General features: G+C 30.1%; 5 protein-coding genes across 5 annotated transcripts; 3 read left to right on the top strand and 2 right to left on the bottom strand.

Annotated features, from left to right (window-relative positions):
• Positions 1-1,847: 1,847 nt before the first annotated feature.
• Positions 1,848-3,258, top strand: LOC124912715 (probable indole-3-pyruvate monooxygenase YUCCA10). Its single transcript, XM_047453366.1, has 4 exons — positions 1,848-2,140; positions 2,220-2,547; positions 2,637-2,873; positions 3,112-3,258. Exons 1-4 carry the CDS (start codon positions 1,848-1,850, stop codon positions 3,241-3,243), a joined length of 990 nt encoding a protein of 329 aa, XP_047309322.1. The 3' UTR covers positions 3,244-3,258.
• A 3,858-nt stretch (positions 3,259-7,116) lies between these two features.
• Positions 7,117-8,864, top strand: LOC124912714 (probable indole-3-pyruvate monooxygenase YUCCA10). Its single transcript, XM_047453365.1, has 5 exons — positions 7,117-7,412; positions 7,497-7,833; positions 8,016-8,255; positions 8,351-8,473; positions 8,712-8,864. The coding sequence occupies exons 1-5, from the start codon at positions 7,117-7,119 to the stop codon at positions 8,862-8,864; spliced, it is 1,149 nt and encodes a 382-aa protein (XP_047309321.1).
• A 247-nt stretch (positions 8,865-9,111) lies between these two features.
• LOC124911379 (protease Do-like 2, chloroplastic) lies at positions 9,112-15,635 on the bottom strand. The gene is made up of 21 exons (XM_047451855.1): positions 15,361-15,635; positions 14,955-15,119; positions 14,799-14,849; positions 14,487-14,560; positions 14,124-14,187; positions 13,771-13,815; positions 13,456-13,563; positions 13,249-13,326; positions 12,279-12,345; positions 12,107-12,165; positions 11,901-12,000; positions 10,976-11,055; positions 10,823-10,879; positions 10,625-10,728; positions 10,464-10,551; positions 10,293-10,378; positions 10,191-10,218; positions 10,045-10,116; positions 9,925-9,975; positions 9,781-9,841; positions 9,112-9,706 (listed from the first exon to the last, which is right to left on the bottom strand). The coding sequence occupies exons 1-21, from the start codon at positions 15,568-15,570 to the stop codon at positions 9,459-9,461; spliced, it is 1,896 nt and encodes a 631-aa protein (XP_047307811.1). The 5' UTR covers positions 15,571-15,635; the 3' UTR covers positions 9,112-9,458.
• A 2,266-nt stretch (positions 15,636-17,901) lies between these two features.
• LOC124912210 (probable galacturonosyltransferase-like 4) lies at positions 17,902-19,095 on the top strand. The gene has a single exon (XM_047452776.1). The coding sequence runs from the start codon at positions 18,061-18,063 to the stop codon at positions 19,093-19,095; it is 1,035 nt and encodes a 344-aa protein (XP_047308732.1). The 5' UTR covers positions 17,902-18,060.
• Positions 19,096-20,448: 1,353 nt separating this feature from the next.
• Positions 20,449-21,046, bottom strand: LOC124912211. The gene has a single exon (XM_047452778.1). It carries the CDS (start codon positions 20,959-20,961, stop codon positions 20,602-20,604), a length of 360 nt encoding a protein of 119 aa, XP_047308734.1. The 5' UTR covers positions 20,962-21,046; the 3' UTR covers positions 20,449-20,601.
• Between the last annotated feature and the right edge of the window lie 2,857 nt (positions 21,047-23,903).

Here is a 23,903-nt window from a genome sequence, read left to right as displayed (position 1 = left end):
ACTTTATTGTTCAATAAATTTGAAGTGCAATTTTTTAATCTGACTATTTCTAAAAGAAAATACATTTAAATTTATCTTTGTCTTTTTCTTCATTCATGAATATATATATATTATAATATTATATTATATATATATAATTTATATATAATATATTATATATAAATAACGAGCTACTCGAACTCAACTCGTTTAACTGAGCTGGTCCACGATCCACTCGACCTATTTATAATTAATAGTGTTTTGAAAGTTATTATAGTAATTTAGTTAATACTTATTCCTTACCATAGATTTAAACCACTAATGTCCATTATTATGATTATTATTATTATTATTATTATTATTATTATGTGGCTTTAGCCTTTATGTAAGAATTGCAGGTATACATATTAATCAAAATGAAAATGATTCTACTTTAGATAAGCTTGGAATTTAATTTAATCCATTTTAATATGAATTTAATTTAAGCTATTCTTCTTTTAGATTTATTATTTCATGGTTGTTTTCTTTGTTGAGGGCTTTAGCCAGCTTCAATTAGGAATATATTGTTTTCTATTACTATTATTTTAGGCGACCTTTTTAGCCAGTCCCCTTCCAAGTCGTTGGGTAGGAGGTCTTTCCCTAGGGGGGTCTGGGCTAACGAGAAGATTCCATGTTCAGGGCTTCTCACGTGGGTAAGAAAAATCTTAAGTTTCATTGCCGGTCTCGAGTTTTGAACGGTCCCAGCCTCCGATAAAAAAAAATCGATATTTTACAGTTGCACTAAATCTAATTTAAAAGATTGAAAAATTTTAATTTTTAGTGAGATTTGAATTCATAACCAAATAAAAAAAAATATTCTTATTTTCAACCACTAAACTACAACACTTTATCTTTAAAATTATAACAAATTTAATAAAATATCGCTTATGGTAGGAATATATATCAAATTTAATATTATTTTATAATGTTTTTATCAAATTTAGTATTTTTTAAAAAAATATTTTATATTTAGAATTTTTCTTTTTAAATTTTGTCACCATTATTTTTTTTTCAAGGTTCAAACACTTGGATAAACGTCAATACCATTTTTTTCTTCTTTCAAAATTAATTTCATTTAAAATAATGAACATATTTGAATTTAAAAATTATATAATTATTTTTCAATCTTTCTTATTTGAGTGTCATATACTTGAATCTATCTTAATAGTTCATTATATCCTCCCAATATCGGAAATTACATATTTTAATTAAGGAGGATTTATGCATTAACTCATATATTATTTGAATCCATCTTTTTAGAATCATTTTTTTTTTACTTTGGCAAAAAGATGAAGAAAAAATATTATTTGTCAAAAAATATTTTTTAACAAAACTTCTTTATAATCTAAAAAATACTTTTTTTTCATCCACTTTTACCTAAAAAATGTTCATTTAATATACACTTTTCATACCAAATACAAATAACAATATTACTATTTTTTTTGTTTTTTTTTTTTAAATGTGACTATGATAATTTGAACAGATTAACGTAATCTACCTTTTTTTAAATAAAAAAAAAAAAGTCAAAGAAAAAATAATTTAGCAAATATATATATAATAAATTTATCATGATGTCAGGTTTGTTTTTTACTTTTTATCTAATTTTTTTATTTGAAGTAATGATATTTTCATACCAAAAACAATCAATGCACTTTCTTTTTTTTTTTACAATTTTTAAAATCTAATGCAACTGCAATAAAATAACAATTTTACAAAAGTTTATATATCCCTATCATCAATTCATAGATCATTATAAATTAGCTAGAGATCTACAATACTATTGCAACTTTCTTTTCTAATAGTGTTTGAGAGCAAGAGATAGAGATCATATGGAAGGCGATAACCAATATAAGGTGATTATTGTTGGAGCCGGACCATCGGGGCTAGCAATGGCGGCATGTCTTAACTTTCTTTCGATTCCAAACGTTATATTGGAAAGAGAAGACTGTTTCGCTCCATTGTGGCAGAAGAAAACATACGATCGCCTTAAACTCCATCTTGCTAAGCCATTTTGCGAACTTCCTCACATGCCATTCCCGAAGTCTTACCCTACTTTTGTTCCTAAGAATCAATTCGTTCAATACTTGGATGACTATGTTAATCACTTCGGAATTACTCCAAGGTATTAACAATTTTAAGGGTCATTTTTTTATAGCTAGAATTTCAATGTTTGATGATTTATATATACTTGAATAAATTAGGTATAACAGATTCGTAGAGCTGGCTAACTATGTCGAAGAGACCAAGAAATGGAACATCAATGCGAGAAACATCAACTCGGAAGAGGTGGAAGAATATAGTTGTGACTTTCTTGTTGTGGCATCGGGAGAGACAAGTGACTCGTTCATTCCGAATGTGGAGGGACTAGAAACATTCACTGGAGAAGTGATTCACACTACTCAATACAAGTATGGCGGTAGATTTGAAGGAAAGAATGTGTTGGTTGTGGGATCTGGAAATTCCGGCATGGAAATCGCTCTTGATCTTTCTAATTATGGTGCCAAGACCTCCATTGCCATAAGAAGCGAGGTAATAAGTCAATCATTAAAATAAAATTTACATTTTTCTCTTAGGTTTAGGGTTAAGTGTTGACTATTGTTGTTGCTTGTTACATGCAGACACATTTATTGTCGAGGACAATTGTAAATTTGGGATTGTATCTAATGAAATACATCTCAGTGTATTGGGTGGACTCGATTATGACTATGTTGAGCAAACTTAAATATGGAAGAGATTTAACTAAATATGGAATCAAAAGGCCACAAGAGGGACCTTTTTTCTTGAAAGTCAAGTATGGAAAGTATCCCGTCATTGATGTTGGTACAGTCGAGAAGATCAAGTCCGGCGAAATCCAGGTTTAAAAAAAATTATGATACGAAAACATTTACATTCTGAAATGGATCTAGGTTTAAACAAAAAAATATATATTATAAATTTATTTAACACATTATTTTTTTTTAGATATTGATTTAGAAGAAATATAATTGAAATTCACATGTTTTCAAACAAAATATCGATCAAATGTTATATTTTGATGTGTAATAGAAACAACTCTTAATTGATGATAACAAAATATTATTTGTTATCTTGTAGGTTTTACCTAGAATGGTTGATATTAAGGCAGATGAAGTGTCATTTAATAATGGGAAATCATATTCATTTGATGTAATTGTTTTTGCAACTGGATTCAAGAGATCAACTAACAAATGGCTTAAGGTTAATTAACTTTCATTCACTTTTTCTTTATTATTTTTTATTTATTACACATCAAGATGGTTATTATTGATAGTTGTTTTTGGAAATAATAGGGAGATGATTACCTTATGAACGAGGATGGATTTCCAAAACCGAGTTTCCCAAATCATTGGAAGGGTCAAAAAGGGCTATATTGTGTTGGGTTTTCTAGGAGGGGTCTTTATGGAGCTTCAATGGATGCAGTAAACGTTGCTAATGAAATCAACGCTATTCTTACCGGCTAAGATTGAAAACTCTTAGTTGGATTGGCCCTCGATTTCCTTTTAATGGTCCTCAGATGAACCATAATATCATTTAGCTAATAATTGTTGTTTTGTTTTGAAAACTTATGAATTTGTATGGTTGGATATCTATCTATTTATCGTATTGTATGCTATTTTGGTTTTGTTGGATATTGTTGTTTATCATTGATAATCTTATAATTTATCCAATTCATAGAAATTTGGGTTAACATTCATATGAAATTTTCAATTCAATTCTCGAGTTAAAGGTTTTAAAAAAAAATAGGTCAACTTGGAGCTTTGCACTTAAATAGTGTGCACATGTTCATGTCATTCTTAGACCTTCTTCAACTTAATTTAATGCATTCTCAAACTCAAAATAGGTTATTAGAGTTCAATTAGAGATATTAATAGGGCGGTTTGAGATGGGGAATTCATTTATCATCCCCTTTTATTTCAGAGATTTTTTTAATATCATTCATGCCCCGTTCGTTACGTTCGGTTCGGGGAATATCCTCGCGGACACATTTAATAAAATATTTTTAAAAAAATAAAAAATTTATAAAATAAAATTATGTAAAGGAATTTTTTAATATAATATATATTGTAATATATTAAAAATTTATATTATTATAAAAAAATAAACTACGAATCTTATAAAATAAAATAAATAAATAAATATATTGGTGATTTAATATATTTAATTATGTTTATAGTGTTTGGGGCAGAATCGGAATGAGATCGAGCGAGATCGGAGCGTGTCGGGGAACACAAATGCCATTCATATCCCATCCCTATTCAGTTTCGGGAAAAAACCTTCCTAAACAGGACAATTCAATTCGGTTTTCGCGGGACGGTTTCAAATTGTCATCTTTAAGTCCAACCCACACTTATCCATAAATCCATTATCCGTTTATTATCGTATTATCACTCCAAAAAAACACATATACGTTCAAAAACTCAATATTTTAAAAACCATTAATTTAATCTTTAAACTTTTAATCTAAAGTCAAATTTATATATTTAGTTTTTGTTTAAATTTTTCATATGTTTAATTTTTTTATTTTATATATATTCTTTTATTAATATTTTTTTACATATTATAAATTAATAATAATGAATTTTTTTATAAAAAAATATTTTTTAATAATGTGTTTTGATGTAATTTTCTTATTCGTGTAATGTAATTTATGTTTATTTAATGATGATTTATAATTAATTTTATCATAACTTTTTTTATTTGAATGAGAAAAAATTATTATAATTTAATTTGTAAATTGATAAATATATAGGTAGCATTGAAAAAGTTAAAAAAATTGTGTAAAAATAAATATTTTGAAAATATTCTTTTGTAGTTTGAAAATTAGTTTTTGGGTTATAGATGAATTAATGGTTTATGTAACATTTACTGTGTTTTGAGTTTAATAATGAATTTATATATGGGAAGATTGTCAATTTTATTTATAAAGTTAGATGAAGGTGTCAAATTTGTTTATTAACTTGTAAAATTTTATTTATGTATACAAACTTGTCAAAAAGTGTCAAATTTACTGAACTTAACAGAACGGTGTTAAAATTCTTTTCAGTTGTTCCTGCCATGTCATATCCACGTCATTATATAAATATATTAACTTTATAATCAAATCATTCTTTTCAAACGGACCTTATATCTTTAAATAAAAATAAAAATAATAACTCTGTAACTCTTCTTCTCATTTTCTCCTCCCTCACCAAACTAGTTTCACCTTTTTCCATTTCATTTGATCAGAGAGTTTAGAATTTAGGGTTTAGAGTTTAGGATGTAGAGTTTAGGTTTTAGAGTTTAGGGTTTATGATTAAAAGGATCTTTATGTAGATCGAATGAAATGGAAGAAGGTGGAACTAGTTTGGTGAGGGAGGAGAAGATGAGAAGAAGAATTACAGAGTTATTACTTTTATTTTTATTTAAAGATATAAGGTCCGTTTGAAAAAAATGATTTGATTATAAAGTTAATATATTTATATAATGACGTGGATATGACATGGCAGGAACAGCTGGAAAGAATTTTAACACCGTTAACGATTTCTTTTAAGTTCAATAAATTTGACACTTTTTGACAAGTTTGTATACATAAATAAAATTTTACTAGTTAATAAAAAAAATTGACACATTCATTCAACTTTATAAATAAAATTGACATTTTTCCCGTTTATATATTAGAATTAAGGATGCCAATTTGAAATCGCTCTGCGGTAACTAGACTGAATTATCCCGTTTGTGACGGTTTTTCTCCGAAACCTAACGAGCGAGGATGATATTTGTGTCCTCCGTCCTGACCTGCCTGTATCTCACCATGATTCTTCCCCGAACACTATAACCACAATTAAATATATAAAATCACCAATATATTTATTTATTTATTTATTTTATAAAAGTTGTAAATTTATTTCTTTATAATAATATAAAATTTCAAAATATTACAATATATATTTTAAAAAAATCCATTTATATAATTTTATTGTATAATTTTTTATTTTGTAAAAATATATTTTATAAATTGTGCCCCGCGGGGATTCTCCGAAAACGAATGGGGTGGAGATGGTATTAAAAATATTTCCGAATTAAAAACGAGACGGGACGAGGATGGTAATGCATTCCCCTACCAGCCCCATTGTCATCTCTAATTAAAATGGGCTTATAAAGTCATAATACTATATATTATCCCAACATCATCCATTATCCAACATCATCCATTAGTACTAGTCCATTAGATAAAAGAGAAATAGAGGATAGAAAATTAGATAGATGTTTGAGCTTCAATATCATTAACATGTATAGAAAATATCCTATTTTGTTACAAATTTGTAAGTTTGAGACTTGTATAATATATTTAAAAATTCAAGCTCAAAATCACACAAATTTTCTATATGCTGGGATAGAAATATTGGACATGTCAATCTTTTTAATTATTTAAATAGAATTTGACATAATTTATAATCAATAACTATATGTTTGATTTCTATCACAATCAATTTAGGCTTAACATTCAAAAAAAACCTAATTATGTGACTAATTTTCAAATCAATTCCCTTCTTCCACTATTGTGCATAAATTTAGTTCTAATTGGCCAATTTTAGAACTTTATGCATTGATGAACAATAAGACTTATTTTCTATCATTTTGAGTTTTATTTATTTTGTATTATTTGATCATCTCATGTTATTACTATAATTTAAGAGAAATGATTGAGAGATGGAATTTGAGAGAGGGAATAGGGGAGGGAATAATGTGCCGCAATTTGATTAGTCAAAAAAATAACAAAATTTCTCTCTTTCCTCACCTTTTATCATTTTTCCAACCAGTGATGTAGTGACACATCATTCTCTCCCCCATTCCCTCCCTCAAATTCTCTCCCCTATCACTCCTCATAATTTAATGCCATATTGAAAACTTTATCAACTTGGAACATTGAATTACAACTTAGTCAAACTCTAGGACTTGAGAGCAATATCACCTAAAAGTTTGGTTTTTGTTGTACATTATTATTTTGAATATATCATTCAAGATTATGATTATTTATCCAACGTTGTTGTGTGTATAAATCTTATAACTTAAATTCCTATGAGTTAGAAAGATATAGAGATGGAAAGTGAGAAGCAACAACACAATGTGATCATTGTAGGAAGTGGTCCATCGGGGCTAGCAATGGCGGCATGTTTAAACCTTCTCTCGATTCCTAACCTAATTTTGGAGAAAGAAGACTGTTTAGCGCCGTTGTGGCATAATAAATGTTACGACCGCCTCAAACTCCACCTTGAGAAACGATTCTGCGAGCTTCCTCATATGCCATTCCCGAAATCCTACCCTTCTTATGTTTCTAGAAAAGATTTTCTTAAGTACTTAGATGACTACGTTAATCACTTCAAAATTACTCCAAAGTATGCTCATTTGTCACTAAATCTTCTGTATAAACATTTTTATCATATTATCTTGAGATTTTGAGTTTGAGATGCTTTGGACAGGTACTGTAGAGTCGTAGAGTCGGCAGTCTATGACGAAATGAGCAAGAAATGGAACATCATGGCTAGAAACATAGTCAACTCAGATATGAACCATGTCGAAGAATATAGTTGTAGTGTTTTGGTGGTGGCCACAGGAGAAACGGGTGATGAGTTCATTCCGACAATCGAAGGACTAGGAACATTCACGGGAGAAGTCATTCACTCCACACAATTCAAATCCGGCAAGAGATATACAGATAAGAATGTGTTGGTTGTGGGATCTGGAAATTCCGGCATGGAAATTGCTCTTGATCTCGCTAATCATGGTGTCAAGACTTCCATTGTCATCAGAAGCGATGTGAGTAATGATCAATTAAATCTATTGCTACTTGCTAGCCTCATCCCATTAGAGTATAAAGAGATCATTAGCAACGGTTTTGTTACCCGTCGCTATTGATCAACTAACACGATATTTAACGGCGGTTTTCCGTCACTATATCCATTAGCAACTGATAATCTTGATCATTTCCATGCATGTAGATTCATATATTATCAAGTAAAATGGCAGAGGTGGGATTGTATCTGCTTAAATACATCCCATTATATTGGGTGGACTCTCTCCTTGTCATCATGAGCAAGCTAAGATATGGAACTAAAGATCTAATCAAACATGGCATTAATAGGCCTAAAGAAGGACCTTTTCTAATGAAGGACAAATATCGTAAATACCCTGTCATTGATGTTGGCACCTTTAACAAGATCATATCAGGTCAAATTCAGGTAACCCTAGGTTGGATGGGTAACTATAAATTTTTTTTTATTTTTGATTTGATCAAATCGGTTAAGTTTGACCTAATATTCATCTCTAATTTCAGGTTTTTCCAGCAGTGGTAGACATCACAGAGAACAAAGTATTATTTGAAAACGGATTATTATACCCGTTCGACGTCATTGTTTTCGCTACCGGATTTAAGAAATCTTCGACCAAATGGATTAAGGTTCAACTTTTTTCGCAATTTATTGAATGTTTCTTCAATTTTTTGGTTGAGTTGGTCTAGTTAGTTTTGTTACCGTTTCACTTAAAAAAAATACTTTACATTAGACAATAAGAAGGTTAACGAGTCTGATTTAAGTAAATTTTTCGGTATGTTTTATATAGATTTAGGGTGAATTTTGTTTCTTTGAATGTTGTTTAGGGACTGCTTTGACATTTTATTTTAATTAATATTTCATTAGGGAGTTGACGAGAATGACCCTCCAAAACAAAATTTGCCAAAACACTGGAAGGGCAAAAATGGACTTTACTATATTGGGTTTTCAAGGAAGGGCTTATTTGGAAATGCAATGGATGCAATAAGCATAACCGAAGACATCAAGGCCCATATATAGGCCCATATATATATAGTTATATTATTTCCCTTTCATTTTAGGAATAAAAAATGTTCAAATATTTTAGTTTATATTTTAACTATGTATAAAAATTAATTTATAAAATTAAAATAATCAAACAAGAATTTAGATATTAAATTATATGACTTAAAATAGTGAGATATTTTTATTTATTTTATAAAAGAAAGAAACTTATATATACTAATTATAATAATATATTAAACTAGCAAAGACTAATGCAAAAGGCTCAAAATAATATGTAAAATAAATAAATGCTCAAATCGTGTTAACTTATTCTATTCCATCTCTAAAAAATTAACTTACAACAACAAAAATAAATGAGAGATTCATACCTTAAAATCAGTGTTTTAATTTAATTCAAATAGAGAATAAATTAAAAACAAAAACTCCATTTTCGCGCCATTCATCTCGGAAGTGAGAGCCCGGATCTTCATTGGAGAAAAGGCATGAACGACAAATAAGGAGTCATTTGTAGAATCAATTTATAATTGTCGTTGCATTCGGAGAGTCTCTCGATTGGCTAAGCGAGTTGATCTTCAAGCAATCATTCGGAGTGGTTAATAAAAAAGACTATTATGCCCAAAGAAGACCATCTGAACCAAACTCCGAGTTGGACACTGGACTCTCCTCGGAATCCAAGTGTTGTGTCGGTTTACCGTCTTGGGCAGGATCTATATAAGGCACTAGAAGATCTGAAGATCTCTCAGACGGAATCCCATAGGCTTTGAGAATGCTAGATGAGGTGGCAACTGCTGTTTCTCGTTTCAAAACCACGAGATAATTGTCTTCAAACTCAAAAACAAGGTACTCGTGTTGGCACGCTGGCAGGAAAATAAAAGGATTAAGCAAAATAAAATGAATATGCAAATTATCAATCAATGTTAAAAGAACTCACTGTCAATCATATGAGCAAGATGATGGATGTTCTTTATTTGTGTACCATTGAACTTCAAAACCTGTCATAATCACATAAACTCGAATCTTAAACAAACAAGCCGCATTTGAAAACATTCATTTGTTTTGTTCTTTTGCAACTGACCTGTTGATTTGACATATCCTCGTACCCAATGTTAACATCATTTGCTAAGACCTGTATAGATAAAACAAAAAATAAGAAACACGCAGCAAAAAATAAAAGAGTGAAATGCTATTTGCTTACTTGTGATAGGATCACAAGCTGTTCCTCTTCGAATTTTGATAAAGAATATCGTGCCTTCGCCAGAAGTTTCAACTAATTGGAAAACACAAAATCAAAGATAAGCCTTTTATCGAAAAACTTATGTATGAAGAAAAAAATTCACTTACCCCTAAACTACTCTCTTCACATTCTTCTCTGCAAAAAAAATGATAAAACAAACTATCAGCTTGTACAATAATACAGTATCAATTTGGTAGGGATTTACGTACTCTATGAGAGGCTCTGACAATGGCGTAAAAACCAAACCAGCAACTATCAAATAGGAGGGCTGACCGCCTTCGATGTGATATGGAACCTTTATCGGATAAAATAAATGAATTATGATGAAATATTAGTGCTGACATAACCGTTTAAAAAAATAGAATTTCAAGGTATAATACCAAATGCACGCGTGGATTTAGAACAGCTTGAACTTTCATGAATTCCCCTGCTCTAATGATGCCCAACTCTGACACATCACCCGCATATCTGAAATCAAGCTTGTCAGATACAATTTTTTTAAGACTGACAACAAAATGAGGAAGAATCCCAAAAATAGTACTTTTGGCTGATCAGAAAGCGAAATGCTATTCTTTCACTTGACCGGAATGGAACTGTTCCTTCACAACCAATATTTACCCCATCAAAACTTACGATCACATCTCCCTAGAAAAAATAGAACACAATACCTAGCAATATCAGTAATCGTGCAAAAATTCCAGATCGTAAAATGTCCATTGGAAAGATATATGAGCATTACCTCTTTCAAGGCGGTGCTAGCATCAGAAGTGGGCTCCACTCTCCGCACAAGAACACCCTGCACCAAAAAAATTCATATTGAGATGAGCTAAATGGGAATCATTCCAATGATAGTCTTTTTCAATCTGCTATGACGAAAAAAGAAGCAATTCACCTTGTTTGATGGCACCTTCAAGTAAGCTCGCAATGCAGGGTTTTCCAACTTTTGCAACAAGACACCAAGACAGGGGAAACCTGAAATTCACAGTTAAAATGACATTTTGAGGTTGGAATATTGGCAACAGAAATTTGTCTTTGTTATAGAGAAAAATGGCTGCAAATGGGTTAACTAAATTGAGAAATGTAAAATATTAAAAATAAAGAATTTGTCGAACTCCTGACAAGTCAGGTGGTCGACAACGATATTATAAAGGTAGTCAGCTTTGCACTGAGCAAAATTCTTAAGAAATAATGGTCTCATTTGAAACGTGTGATTTTCACTAAACATTTTGTTGTAACTGGATCCCGTTAAAAAATTGTCCAATTTGTAGATGTAACACATTTTTTTGTTTGGTAAAATGTTTCATTTGTAAAATAAATTTGTGGCCGGATTAGGATCCCAAATATTTTAATGTGGATGAAAAACAAAATTTGAGCGGGATAAATTTATCATACCTCCATGACAGGGAAGAAAAAATGAAAATTTTACAAGGAATGGTGAAACTGGAAAGTTCCGTTATTAGGGCTTTTTAGAAATAACCCAATCTTTTAGGAGAAAAACCTTGTTTGATGAAAAAATGTAGATTATTTTCAGTTATTTGAGTTGAATGATTAAAATATGCTTTGTATTTAAATATAATAAAAAATATATAGTGATTTATTAAGGAAAAGAGCTATTTGGATTAACCCTTCATCAAACAGGCCAGGGTTTCCATCCAAAGCACCTAAGAAAATATATAGAGCCAATCCTAATTCAAAATCAAGTTTCTTCACATCATTTGACCTTGAGGAATTTCCGTTAGATCCAAATCATAGCATGTCTAAACCGGTGTAGGTAGATATAATATAGTACAAATGATGAACCGTTCATAGTTCCTCACCTGTGTATTTCCCATTTCTCTCATAATCCTCCAGGAAATGTGAAACAACCGTTGGAGGAATAACATAACCAATGTTCTCAGCTTCCTCGGACCTGTACACCTAAATGGAGCATCTTATTAGAACATAGAGAGATGATAAGAAGACCCCAATTGATACAAAAATATTGCATTAGATATAAGGGCTGCATTTTTTAACTGGGAACTACCTGAAATGCCATGCCAATGCACTCTCCTTGGTCATTGAATGCAGGTCCACCACTATTACCTTTAAAGGAATGTACCATTATACTAAGTCAAAGATCACACTCGAAGTATAATGTTGAAGAAGTTCCTCCCACAATGATAAAGCTTCTGAAGTGTTTAGAGAAATCTACTAACCAGGATTTATAGCTGCATCTATTTGTATCCCCAGCAACTCAGATGATCCATGAGCATAAGAAGTAACCTGATGTTGGTAATCTGTTAGGAAACTCATCTATATAGCATATGAAGAATACATACTTCAAAATTATGGAACTAATTCAAATAAGAGCTTTTTAAGAGTAATAATGGATAGCATCAGAATGCCAAATATGTTGGCACTTAAGATATGACTGTGATCCGCTGAAAAGTTCCTCAGCCAGAGAAGATAGTTGAAGAAATAAACCAATATAAAACAAACTACTGTTAATGCAAAACTTCAGTAATTTTTTTCTTCACAATTCATCAAAATCTGTACTCGGTTAAGGAACAATGGTGCTACTATGGCTTCATTAGGAAACAATATTTTAGCCCGGTTTCATCATACAGGTGTGGCTATGGGGGATCTTGTTTGGAAATGGATTGTATTTGACTTGATCCAGACCAGATCCAAACATGCCTAAGAAAGGTGCCAACCTTAGAATTGTTCTTCAGGTGGTAACTCGGCGAGGGCACAGAAAATTGTATCAAAGAAATCTACAAACTGTAGAATTTCATTGTAATCGGACAGTTGTATCGTTAGTGGGAGGCATTCGATCACAGTAAGACACCTTTTATACTAAACGTATGAGGATGTGATGTTAATTGGCAAATACAAAAAGTGTTTCCAATTGAAGCCTGCATCTACTGTTTGTAGTAGTATATCAGGAATAAGCGTAAAGTTAACATTTTTTTTTACCCGGATGTATGGGTGTATTGTTGGGGGTGGCTAGCATGACCCCTTTTAAATCAGAGGGTTCTTAGTGGGAATCGAACTTAAAACTTTTGATTTCATAGGTAAGACCCTTACCACTTGAGCTACTTGGTGAATTACGTAAATGTTACATTGATGGATGCTAATAATAGACTGGCCACATTAATGAGGTGATTTTAGTAGAACAAAACAAACCTCTATACGAGATACAACTCCCTTAGTAACTGATATGGTGTCTCCTCCAAGAGGATATCCTACAACAGTCACGCCATCCTGCCAAAACGGGGCCAGTATAAGAAGCTTGCCAAGAATATACAGGGAACTTAAAGTGAAGGTTTTCTATATCCGTATGAGTGGGGTAAATGTTTTTGTTCGAATCCTAACAAACTCTGTATTTCAAACCTGAAGACACGGCAGGCCTCCAAATTGAAGCGGTTCAGCTCCTTCCCAAAATTCCTTACTTTCTACCGAGAGCAAAGCTATGTCACATTCAACTCCTTTAGCTAAAACCTGTACACAGGATCACTAAGAATATAGCAAGATATGATGTATGATATTATCGGTCTAAGGATTTAATGCTAGAACAAAGTCTAAAAGTTCAAAAGCAGACAGATTATGAAAAAGATGAGTAAAATAATATTTTCAACCATGACAGAGTATTTTTTTCCGTATGATGCAAATAATAAAAACACATTGGTCATCCAGGAAACTTAGTACCTTGGCAACATATTTTGTATCATCACCTCTTCTCTTCACTTTCACCTATCACAGGTAAATCAACATTAGCATATAAACTGCAAGCATGCAGGACCTATTTTATTGAATGTTCTTCCAGATGACAGGGTTCACGAGAACGTGTGACAAATACATTCATTGGCTTGAATGCACGACAAATAAAATTTTGTTAAATGTTTCTGTATTTTCAAGTTGGATTTGCAAAGTTCAGTGATTAAACAATAGTTTGTTAATTAGTTGACAAAAGCGAGCAAGCAAAATTTATCCTTTAGTAAAATGAACTAGCATATGACATGTACAATGCTCAGTATTACTTATCTTGAGACTGCACCTACCTGTGTACTATGCTCAACACAATGTGCATTTGTCAAAAGTTTGCCATTTCCAATCATAAAAGCACTGTAACCAAACGGGAAAGACAAGTCAATAATATGAAGCTAATATTGCTCTTAATGTACAATCCTACAAAGGAGAGATAGCACATAAAGCTTTGATACTATATCAAGTCACCAAATCACCTAAAAGCTTAAGCCAATAGGAGTTGGGCCCAAAATCATAATCAAGTTAATTGGGCCGAATATTAGTAATTAATTTATAAATTACAGCATGAAAGGAAAACATTAGGCTAACAATATAAGCTAGAGAATTTTACACATTTTTTATAAATGTCTTAAGGACCGAGAGAGTTGAAAACATACCTTCCAGTACTAGTATATTGCCGCTGCTTTTGCCAAGGAAGAGAGTAATCAGGTGAAGTGTGGGTACAAAATACCTGGGCAAAGATGACAAAGTGTGAAGCAAATCAAAAATAACAGCAACAATCAATATGAGATTGTTCCTTGCAAGAGTATTTGACACCTACTATCTTATATGGGAAACATTGCAGAGAAACAATTATACACAACAATAATTACATGACCACTTTCAATCTAAACTTCTGTAATCAGAAAAACCAGGAACTTCAAAGAGACATTTTCGATTTTGTAGGAGCAGTTGCTAGGAATGGTTACCTTGACTACAGCATTAAGAAATGATGCATCTTGCAAGTTACTTGCTTCAACCTGTGTAAAAAAAGAACCACATTCATATTGGCTGAACTAAAGTTAGATAAAGGTATGAGAGGGAGATAGAGCTTCAAAATACTCCTACGAAATACCACTTCACACCTTTAGATCTTTCGAGTCCAATGTTAAACCCTTGGTATCCTTTTTTTGCACACCAAATGATTTAAATGCCATAGACTGAGATTTCCCCATATTCTTCCCATCAGTATTGCCATCAATTTCATCTTTTGATCTTCCATGAGCCTTTTTCTGCAATAGATTTTTCTTCTAAATGCACCCAAAAAAAAGGAAAATAACTCAATTTAGTACATTGAAAAATGGGTATTGGTTTTGGAGACAAGGCAGTAATCTATGTGTGTAATATAATCTGAAAATGCATAGAATCTGAAAATGGTCTTGAGAATTTAGGCATACCCATCATAACCTAAGCTAAACTAAGATGTTAACTAGTCAAACAACAAGGAAATGGAAATGATATGAAGAAGAAAGATCGGATAAAGGTTAAAACCTCTGGGTCTTGGTTAATTTTGCTTGTAAATGAGGAGTCTTTATCTCTTCCTGGAGCTTGTTTCCTATTATTGATGAGTTTGGGGACGAATTTATGAACAGATTGACGCGATGTGAAGAAGAGGCGTTGAGAGGAAGGTAGGGAATTGAAAGGACCGCCGTCGGAGATGAAGCCTGTAGAGAACCAGCTGGAGACGGCAGCAATCGCCATTTTCGTAAGCAGATTGTAGCCGCCGGAGATATGTGTGTGGTTTCCTTATCCTTTTGCTAAAGCTAGACGTCGACAGTAATTCTATTCTTGGCGCCTTGAGATTTTTTTATTTTTTTATTTACTTTATTATTATTACATTGAAAAATCATAAGATTGTTAATAAATTTATGTTGACTAATTGTGCTTAATTATATCATTTTTATATTTTAATTGTATAATATTCAATAAAAAAAATTAAAATTGATGTTATTTCTTATATTGTAATATTAAATATATGGTCAATTAAATTAGTTTAGTTGGATTTTTAAATAAGTTTAAATTTAGTATTTTAATGGGTTATAATTATTAATCTAAATCTTTATTTTTTAAATATATATCTTAATACTCTATTATGATCGTAGTTACGTAAATATACATAAATCTGTAACGAATAACAGTTTATTAATTTTTTTTTCGAATTTTTTTTTTGGTATTGAATCTTCTAGTTCTGAATTTGGACATAAGGATGTCAATTTGGATGCGGTAATCGAACTGAATTATCCCATTTGGGATAGTTTTTCCCGAATTGATCGGTAGTTGACCGGGGATTTGATGGGCATGGGATAGTATTTGTGTCCACGTTCCGCCTCGATCTCACTCTGATTTTTCCTCAAATATTATAAACATAATTAAATATATAAAATTATCAATATATTTATTTATTCATTATATTTTATAAGAGTGATAAAATCTAATATAATATATATTTCGTTCATATAATTTTATTATATATTAAATACGGTATAAACGGTGTCTCACGAGGATTTCTCGAAAATAAACGTAGCAGAGATGATATTAAAAAAAAATCTATAAGTAAAAAACGAGGTAGAGATGAAAATGTATTCTTAGCACATAATCATCACATTGTCATTCCTATCTAAGTATTAATCTGAAATGTCTAATGTGAGTAGTTTAGACCTTTTCAAACCTTCGTATGTCCTTGAAAAGTGAACAAACTTATATTTTTAGTGTGATGAGTTGGTAAAATTTATTTATATGAGTTTGGATTTAAAAAGTGAACAAACTTATATCTTTTAGTGTGATGAGTGTTGGGATCTAAATGAGTTTTTATGATTAAATTTTGTTTTTCTCTCTTCTCATTTTCATCACTTCAATCACTTTATTTCTCTATTTAAAATATCATTTTATTCTTACCAGTTTTTTTTAATTTTAAATTATTAAACTCTATTACCTAGTGGCACATTCCGTAATTTTTAACAACAATAAAGACTTAAATATCTCAAAACTCATTCTACCCAAATAAACTTATCCATATTTTATAACTTTTTTTTTTATTTTAGCCAAAATAAACCAGATAAACTTATTTAGATAAATGTATAAAGTGAATCTAAATATTTATCTTGTCTTATGCCCAGTCATTTGTGGGACTTCTACATAATTATACTAAGACTTGCATTTTTCCATATCTATAGGGAGATTAAGACTCTTCTCCACATGAGTGTTAGTGTGCACATTTGTCTGTATAACCCTTAAAAAGATTTTTGCATTTTTCTAACCAAATTTAGTTTCATTTTGGAATTTTATGTTATTTTTCTAAAAAGAAACGACTAGGGAGGGAATTATGACGAGGGAATGACATCTCTAATGTGATTGACTCTTTTCTCTTTCATTTTTCTAACAAATCAAATGAATTGATAATGTCATATTATTCCCTTCCCAATTCTTCCTCTTTCTATTAACCAAGTTCATTGTTATTGTGCATATTTTTCGTATATCAATTGTGAAGGAGCAGTTTCATGTTACTTTGGAATTTTCTATCTATTAAATTTTTAATTATGTGTCATTTTATTTAAGTTGACAAAACTCATTGTTGTTGCGAACTTTTTTCATTAATCGATTGTGAATGAGCAATTTCTAAGTAGATAGATAATTGTTTTCATCTTTATTGTGCATACGACACAATATGCATCTGGTATAGCCATGAACTTAGTAATTTTATTCAAAGTATGAGATTTACAGTCTTTCTATTGACATCCGAACCAATAGAGGAGCAAAAGTAAAATATTAGTCATCTCTTAATTTTTATTCAATAATCTTTCCGGCATTCACTTAGAATTAAATTGTTTTCGTTTTTATTTAATAAAAAAAATTTTCTAAAATTATTATTATGTTGTTTTTAAATTATTAATAAAAATTACTTTTCAAACATGATTTGATATATAGTTTAATAAAATCTAAAACTAACATCAAACTTACCTATAATTCTTTGTTTAAAAAATGTATTTACTTTTCAAAAAAAGATCTTGTGGCTGCCACTTCCTTTCAATTTGTCTCCTAAATCTTCTCCAAACCAGCAGCAAATCCATCATCAATGGCTGCCACTTCCTTTCATTCTCTCTCATCCATTCTTCATACATTCCCTTAATATTTCCAAAATCTCAATTTTCAAAAAAATCCATTACAAATGTCTATTTTCCCAAGGCAGGCAGGATGGCCTTCCGGAGGACCTCCTCCTCTCCATTACATCTCCTTGGCCACCTGTCTCTCTCTCTCCTTCTCCTCTCCGCCGCCGCCATTCCCGCCGCCTCTCTCCGCCGTCCGCCACCGCAAATTCCCCTTTTCCGGGAAGCACCCGCTTTCCGAAATGCCGATTCTTGCAAAACCCAAATCCACATCTCAATGACCCTCGACACTAATTACCTCCGAGGAACAATGGCCGCAATCTTCTCAATCATCCAACATTCAACCTGCCCAGAAAACGTTGTTTTCCATTTCCTCTGGTCTCGGGTCGACCCAAATATCTCATCAACAATTCGCTCAACCTTTCCTTATCTCAAATTCATGATCTACCGTTTCGACCCGAATAGGGTCCGTCATAAGATATCAAAATCAATCAGACAAGCATTAGATCAACCGTTAAACTACGCCCGTATTTATCTAGCGGATATACTCCCGAGTCACGTTAACCGGGTTATCTATCTTGATTCGGATCTCGTCATGGTCGATGATATTAACCTCCTCTGGGAGGTCAATTTGGAAAACAAAGTATTGGCGGCGCCGGAATATTGCCATGCAAACTTCACGAAATACTTCTCGGATAGTTTCTGGTACGACAAATCGTTGTCGGAGACATTTAAAGGACGGCGGCCGTGTTATTTTAACACCGGCGTGATGGTGGTGGATGTAAGGAAATGGAGGCTGGGATTGTATACACAGAAAGTGGAGAATTGGATGGTGGTTCAGAAAAGGAAGAGGATTTATGATCTGGGTTCGTTGCCTCCGTTTTTGTTGGTGATGGCTGGAAATATTAAGGCGATTGATCATCGGTGGAATCAACATGGGTTAGGTGGGGATAATATTGAAGGGAAATGTAGGAATTTACATCCGGGTCCGATTAGTCTTTTACATTGGAGTGGAAAAGGGAAACCTTGGTTAAGGTTGGATTTGAGGAAACCTTGTAATGTTGATCATCTTTGGGCTCCTTATGATTTGTATCTTTCGGCTAAACATTCGTTTGAGGAATGAATGAATGAATGAATGTATGAATAGTTAGGGTTTTAGTTACTTTTTCTTTTAGGGTTTGAGAGAGAGAAGAGAAGAAAACAGCCATGGGAGAAATTGTTTGAGTTTCAAGAAATAGAGAGGGAGTGAGAGGGAACTAATTTTTGTAAAGTAAAGGGAAGGAAACTTGCATACTTCATGTTCTTTTTTAATTTTACTTTCTTTGATTCTTTTACAATTTGTTTAGTTTTGGATTAGACAAAAGATTTTTAATTAAACTTTTAACTTAAATTTGTCTTTTTAAATAGTGGTATAAATTAGAGACAAAATATTTACACTAGAAAATGGGGATAAAAATTATATTCAAATAGTTATATAATATATATAAATTTATTTAAAAAAATAGTTCAATTAAGTGAAATCAATTCTAGAAAAAAAATCTTTAAAAAAAGTTGAATAGTTGTTCTATTTTTTATTTTTTTGTTTGTTAATGATACGATTCTAGAATAATTTTTAATATTGGAGTACACATTCATTTTATTTTAAACAATTAGATTTTAGATTTTAGTTGATATTATTTATATTCAGTACCACAATTTATTTAGTCAAATTATATTTATCTTCTCGAATTTGAATAATATTCACAATCTTTAAAATTATATTTATCTTCTCGAATTCGAATAATATTCACAATCTTTAATTTGTTGTTTGTTTATACCCTTCAATTGCGTTGGTGATGTTTTTTTAAGTTCATGTTCATCGTCACTATTTGGATCATATTGGTAGATAATTAGTTCTAATTTTGCATAATTTTTTTTGGCTTTATTTGTAAAACTATAGAATAAAAATAAATTTTAGAGTAATAACTGAGTAGTTTGAAAATATGAAAATTCTCTTTCCTATTAAATTTTCAAACCACTCAGAAAATGACACTCTACCGCTCAGAATTTGGATATAATTTTTTTTCCATACATTTCAATTGCTTTCCTTCATAACTCGTTATTATTGTATTCAAATTAATCCGTCTTTGAATTTTGGATATTTTCATTTGAATTTTACTTTTTGTAAATTTGTATTATTTAATTCATTTAATTTTGTAAATTTTATTATACGTAATTTTTTAGTTTATTTTAAAAAACATCAATTCTTCTAAAGACCTCACTCTCCTCTCATACCTTTATTAGATTTGATTTTCATTGCAACTTTTCAAATAAGCTAGATATGACAATGTGAATGATACTAATTCCTAAATTATATATAAGAAACAAAATTATATTGAAATTTCAATCAACACACAAAACCAAAACACATATATTATATAATCACATCTCATATATAATAATTAAATAATATATAGAAATAGATTCATACTTCCCATACCAATATAAATTTCACAAATTAAAACCATAATTTTTTTTTTTCATACAAATTAAAATTCATGTTCTCTATGAACAAACACACTTTTTTCTTTCTTTATAGAAAGCTCTTTGATATAGTTATTTATGCATGAATCTAATTAAGTTTTCCACCTTAATTATCTCCATTAACATTTGATGAATTCCTCATCTTGAGCTTCGCTCGATTTATATAATTACTAACCCTATCGTTCAAGCTATCCACCCTTTTACCCATGGCTTCCTTTCTCTCTTCCACGTCACCACCATTAATCTTCCTCCCCTGTTTTATCTCTGTCGCCGGTAGTTTGCCGGAGGCATTCTGCCGGAAGTTGGTTGCCGGCATTGGGTTGCCGGAGGTGATTGGAACCTCGATGACAGTGGTGGTTGGAGAGAAAGAGATGCGGCGAATTGTTCTGAAAACAGGGGAGAAACTCATGGCTTTGTAGATCTTCTCGCAGACGCCATTGTTTGTTTTTGTCTGGTTTTTTTTCATTCTTGAAAAGGAAGAAGATGATTGATGAGAGAGAAAAAAATAATTTTTTCAAGATCAAGAATCAAGAACTCACAGTGGTATGTGAGAGAGAATACACAAGAGATATGGGAAGAAGGTGGGTTAACAATTATATTTATTTATATGTTTTCAAATTAATTTGGAATATTTATTTCTTATTTTTTAAATCAACTTTATCGAATTACGGGGCATTTTTTTTATTGATGTTCTTTAAATTAGAGTTTCTAGAAGTTTTAATACTTTTTTTTTGTTATGACCGAGATAATGTGTTAATAACAATATAACAAAGTTTATTTATACATAGCTAAATGAATTATCATTTGTGATGGTAAATAATATATATTTTTTTCTTCTAAAATAACCTAGGTTAATATGACAGAAAAATATCATAATTATGGTATCGGGCACAGGAACGGAGGTATCGGGTTATATTTTTTTTATATAAAATCTATCCAGACTAGCTAGATAATAATATCAAGTATTAATGTGAATTTTATGTGAATTTTATTCAACCAGAAACATGTCAATAACTACGGGAAAATACCATCGTTAGGCTATCCGGGCTACCGTCCAGGTACCTTTGTACATGGATCCGCCCCTGATCGGGCAGATTAACCCACGACTTCACTCTTTTTAAAAATTCTAAAATAATGATTTTAGTAAGAATAAGTTCGAAACATATCATACAATTTTTAATTATTTAAAGTTTATGGAGGGTCAATGATTCAAATATTCATTTACTCTCACATATATATTCAAATTAACTATAACTTTCGAGATAATTTTAAAATTAATCATCATTATAAATATATATATATATATATTCGAATAAGATATATTAAGGATTTTTAATCATCATTTCATCTATTTAATTATTTATTTTATCTGCTAAAATTATTCTTTATTAATTCCAAAATAGAAGAGAAAGAAAAAGAAAATAGTATGGCGTTTTAATATACTAATCCTAAAAAACAAAAACAAAAAAATTCAAAATAATTATCACTAAAAAAAATATTCCTGAAAAAACTTACTCACATAAACTTAAACTATCCCATGAGAATATATCAAATGAATTGATATCAATATCTAAACATATATATAAATGTAACTTGTAACATAGATCGATAAATTCCTGAAAAAAATATTTGATAATAAAGTTGCATCCTTTTTTTTCTACATTTTCTGTATTTCCATAGCTGCAGCTTTTTTCTTTTATTGTATTTGTGAAAGTATAATAAAGCTTAATTTAATTATGCAATTGTCAAAAGAAATGTCGGCCCTTTTAGCTGTTTATCATACATAAATGGCAGAAATTCATACTTGAGAATATTTATTGAAAACACAAGGAAATTTATCATATCATCAAAATATGGTATCAGATTCTATATTCAATTTCCAATTAATTAAAATTTTCAATTTCTATAAGATGCCAATTTGATGTTGTAACCTTTTAAATAAAAAATAATTTATTACATTTTATTTATTTTGAATAATCTAATTACTTCATTTATCAACTAAAATATTAAATATTTATATTTATATAATATTTATATTTTAAATACAAAAAATATTACAAATCATTAATTAAAAATTCAATTAACCTATTTTTATTTTCTTTTTCAAAATAATTCAAACTTTGTCGTCAAACCAACTCTAAGAACAATTATTTATCTTATTTGGAAGAAATTAAAGTTATCATTTGATTAAAATTGAAGCTTTAAATAATAATGACATTCAGTATTTGGAAAAGATAATTTAAGGATTCAAGTGTATCTTTTTCTAACATTGTATACTAATTATTATATGATTAGATATTTTAAAGTTAAATGGGTCTACCTTGATAATAAACATCATATTACTAAAAAAATTAATTGAGTGTCTTCTCTAATTTGTTTTAAATGGTTCATATATATATATATTAAAATATTATAAGAATAGTTTAAGCAAAAAAATAATAATTTAATTATATATATTATTATTTGTATATATAATTAAGTATAAAATTAATCTAAACATAAAATTACTAAATTATGTAAAATATAAAGTCAAAATAATTGATAAATTTGTACAATCTTAAATATTTTAATTAATTTTATAAATTTCACTTCGTTAACTAAATTTAGAATTATACAATTATAAATTTTGAATGTCATTCATGTGCTCCATTATTTTTATTATGCATGAATTCTTTAAAAATAATAATTATTATTATAAAAGTTAAAGAGTAACATGTGCTTAACAGTAACAATCAAATTTGGGCTTTTTAAGGCAAATTAGATTTTAGATTTTTTTTTCAAATAATCGGAGGATTTTTATGGTTAAGATTATATAAAAACGATTTATTTCAAATTCCATTAACTTAATATATACGTAATATTTATAAATAAAAAATATATCTTATTAATTTAATTATTAAGTTTCTACGAATCTAGAGTTTTGGTAGTCAAAAATATTATTATTTATATTTTCTGAAAAGGTCCATGCATATTAAAAACTATAAAAATAGTTTAAGCACAACGACGAAAGCATTAAATGAATAAAAAAAAATCATCATTAAAAAATAAAAAAATAAAAAAGTTACTTAAGATATCGAGCTCGTAAGTAATCGAAAAAAACAATCAACTCTTCGATGGACTCTACCAGATTTTCGGAATAAATCTTAGAAAACATCATATATATATATAATAATAACATTATGAATGATACAAATTGGATGACTACGATCAATGAAAGTTTGACGATTTCTTTCTAAATAGATAGTCCACCAAAAAATAATTGGGATGATAACTCAATTATTTAGTTATGTCATATTAGTCGCATCAATCCAAATTTTCCAACAACAACCCAAAGATTCGGGCATCACTCAATTAATCCTAGTGATACTCCACAAAAGACTTCAGATACTAGCAACATCTCGACAATAC

This window comes from Impatiens glandulifera, chromosome 8, assembly GCF_907164915.1.
Source record: "Impatiens glandulifera chromosome 8, dImpGla2.1, whole genome shotgun sequence".
NCBI classification, from domain to species: domain Eukaryota; kingdom Viridiplantae; phylum Streptophyta; class Magnoliopsida; order Ericales; family Balsaminaceae; genus Impatiens; species Impatiens glandulifera.
This window is presented reverse-complemented; position numbering and strand designations above follow the sequence as displayed.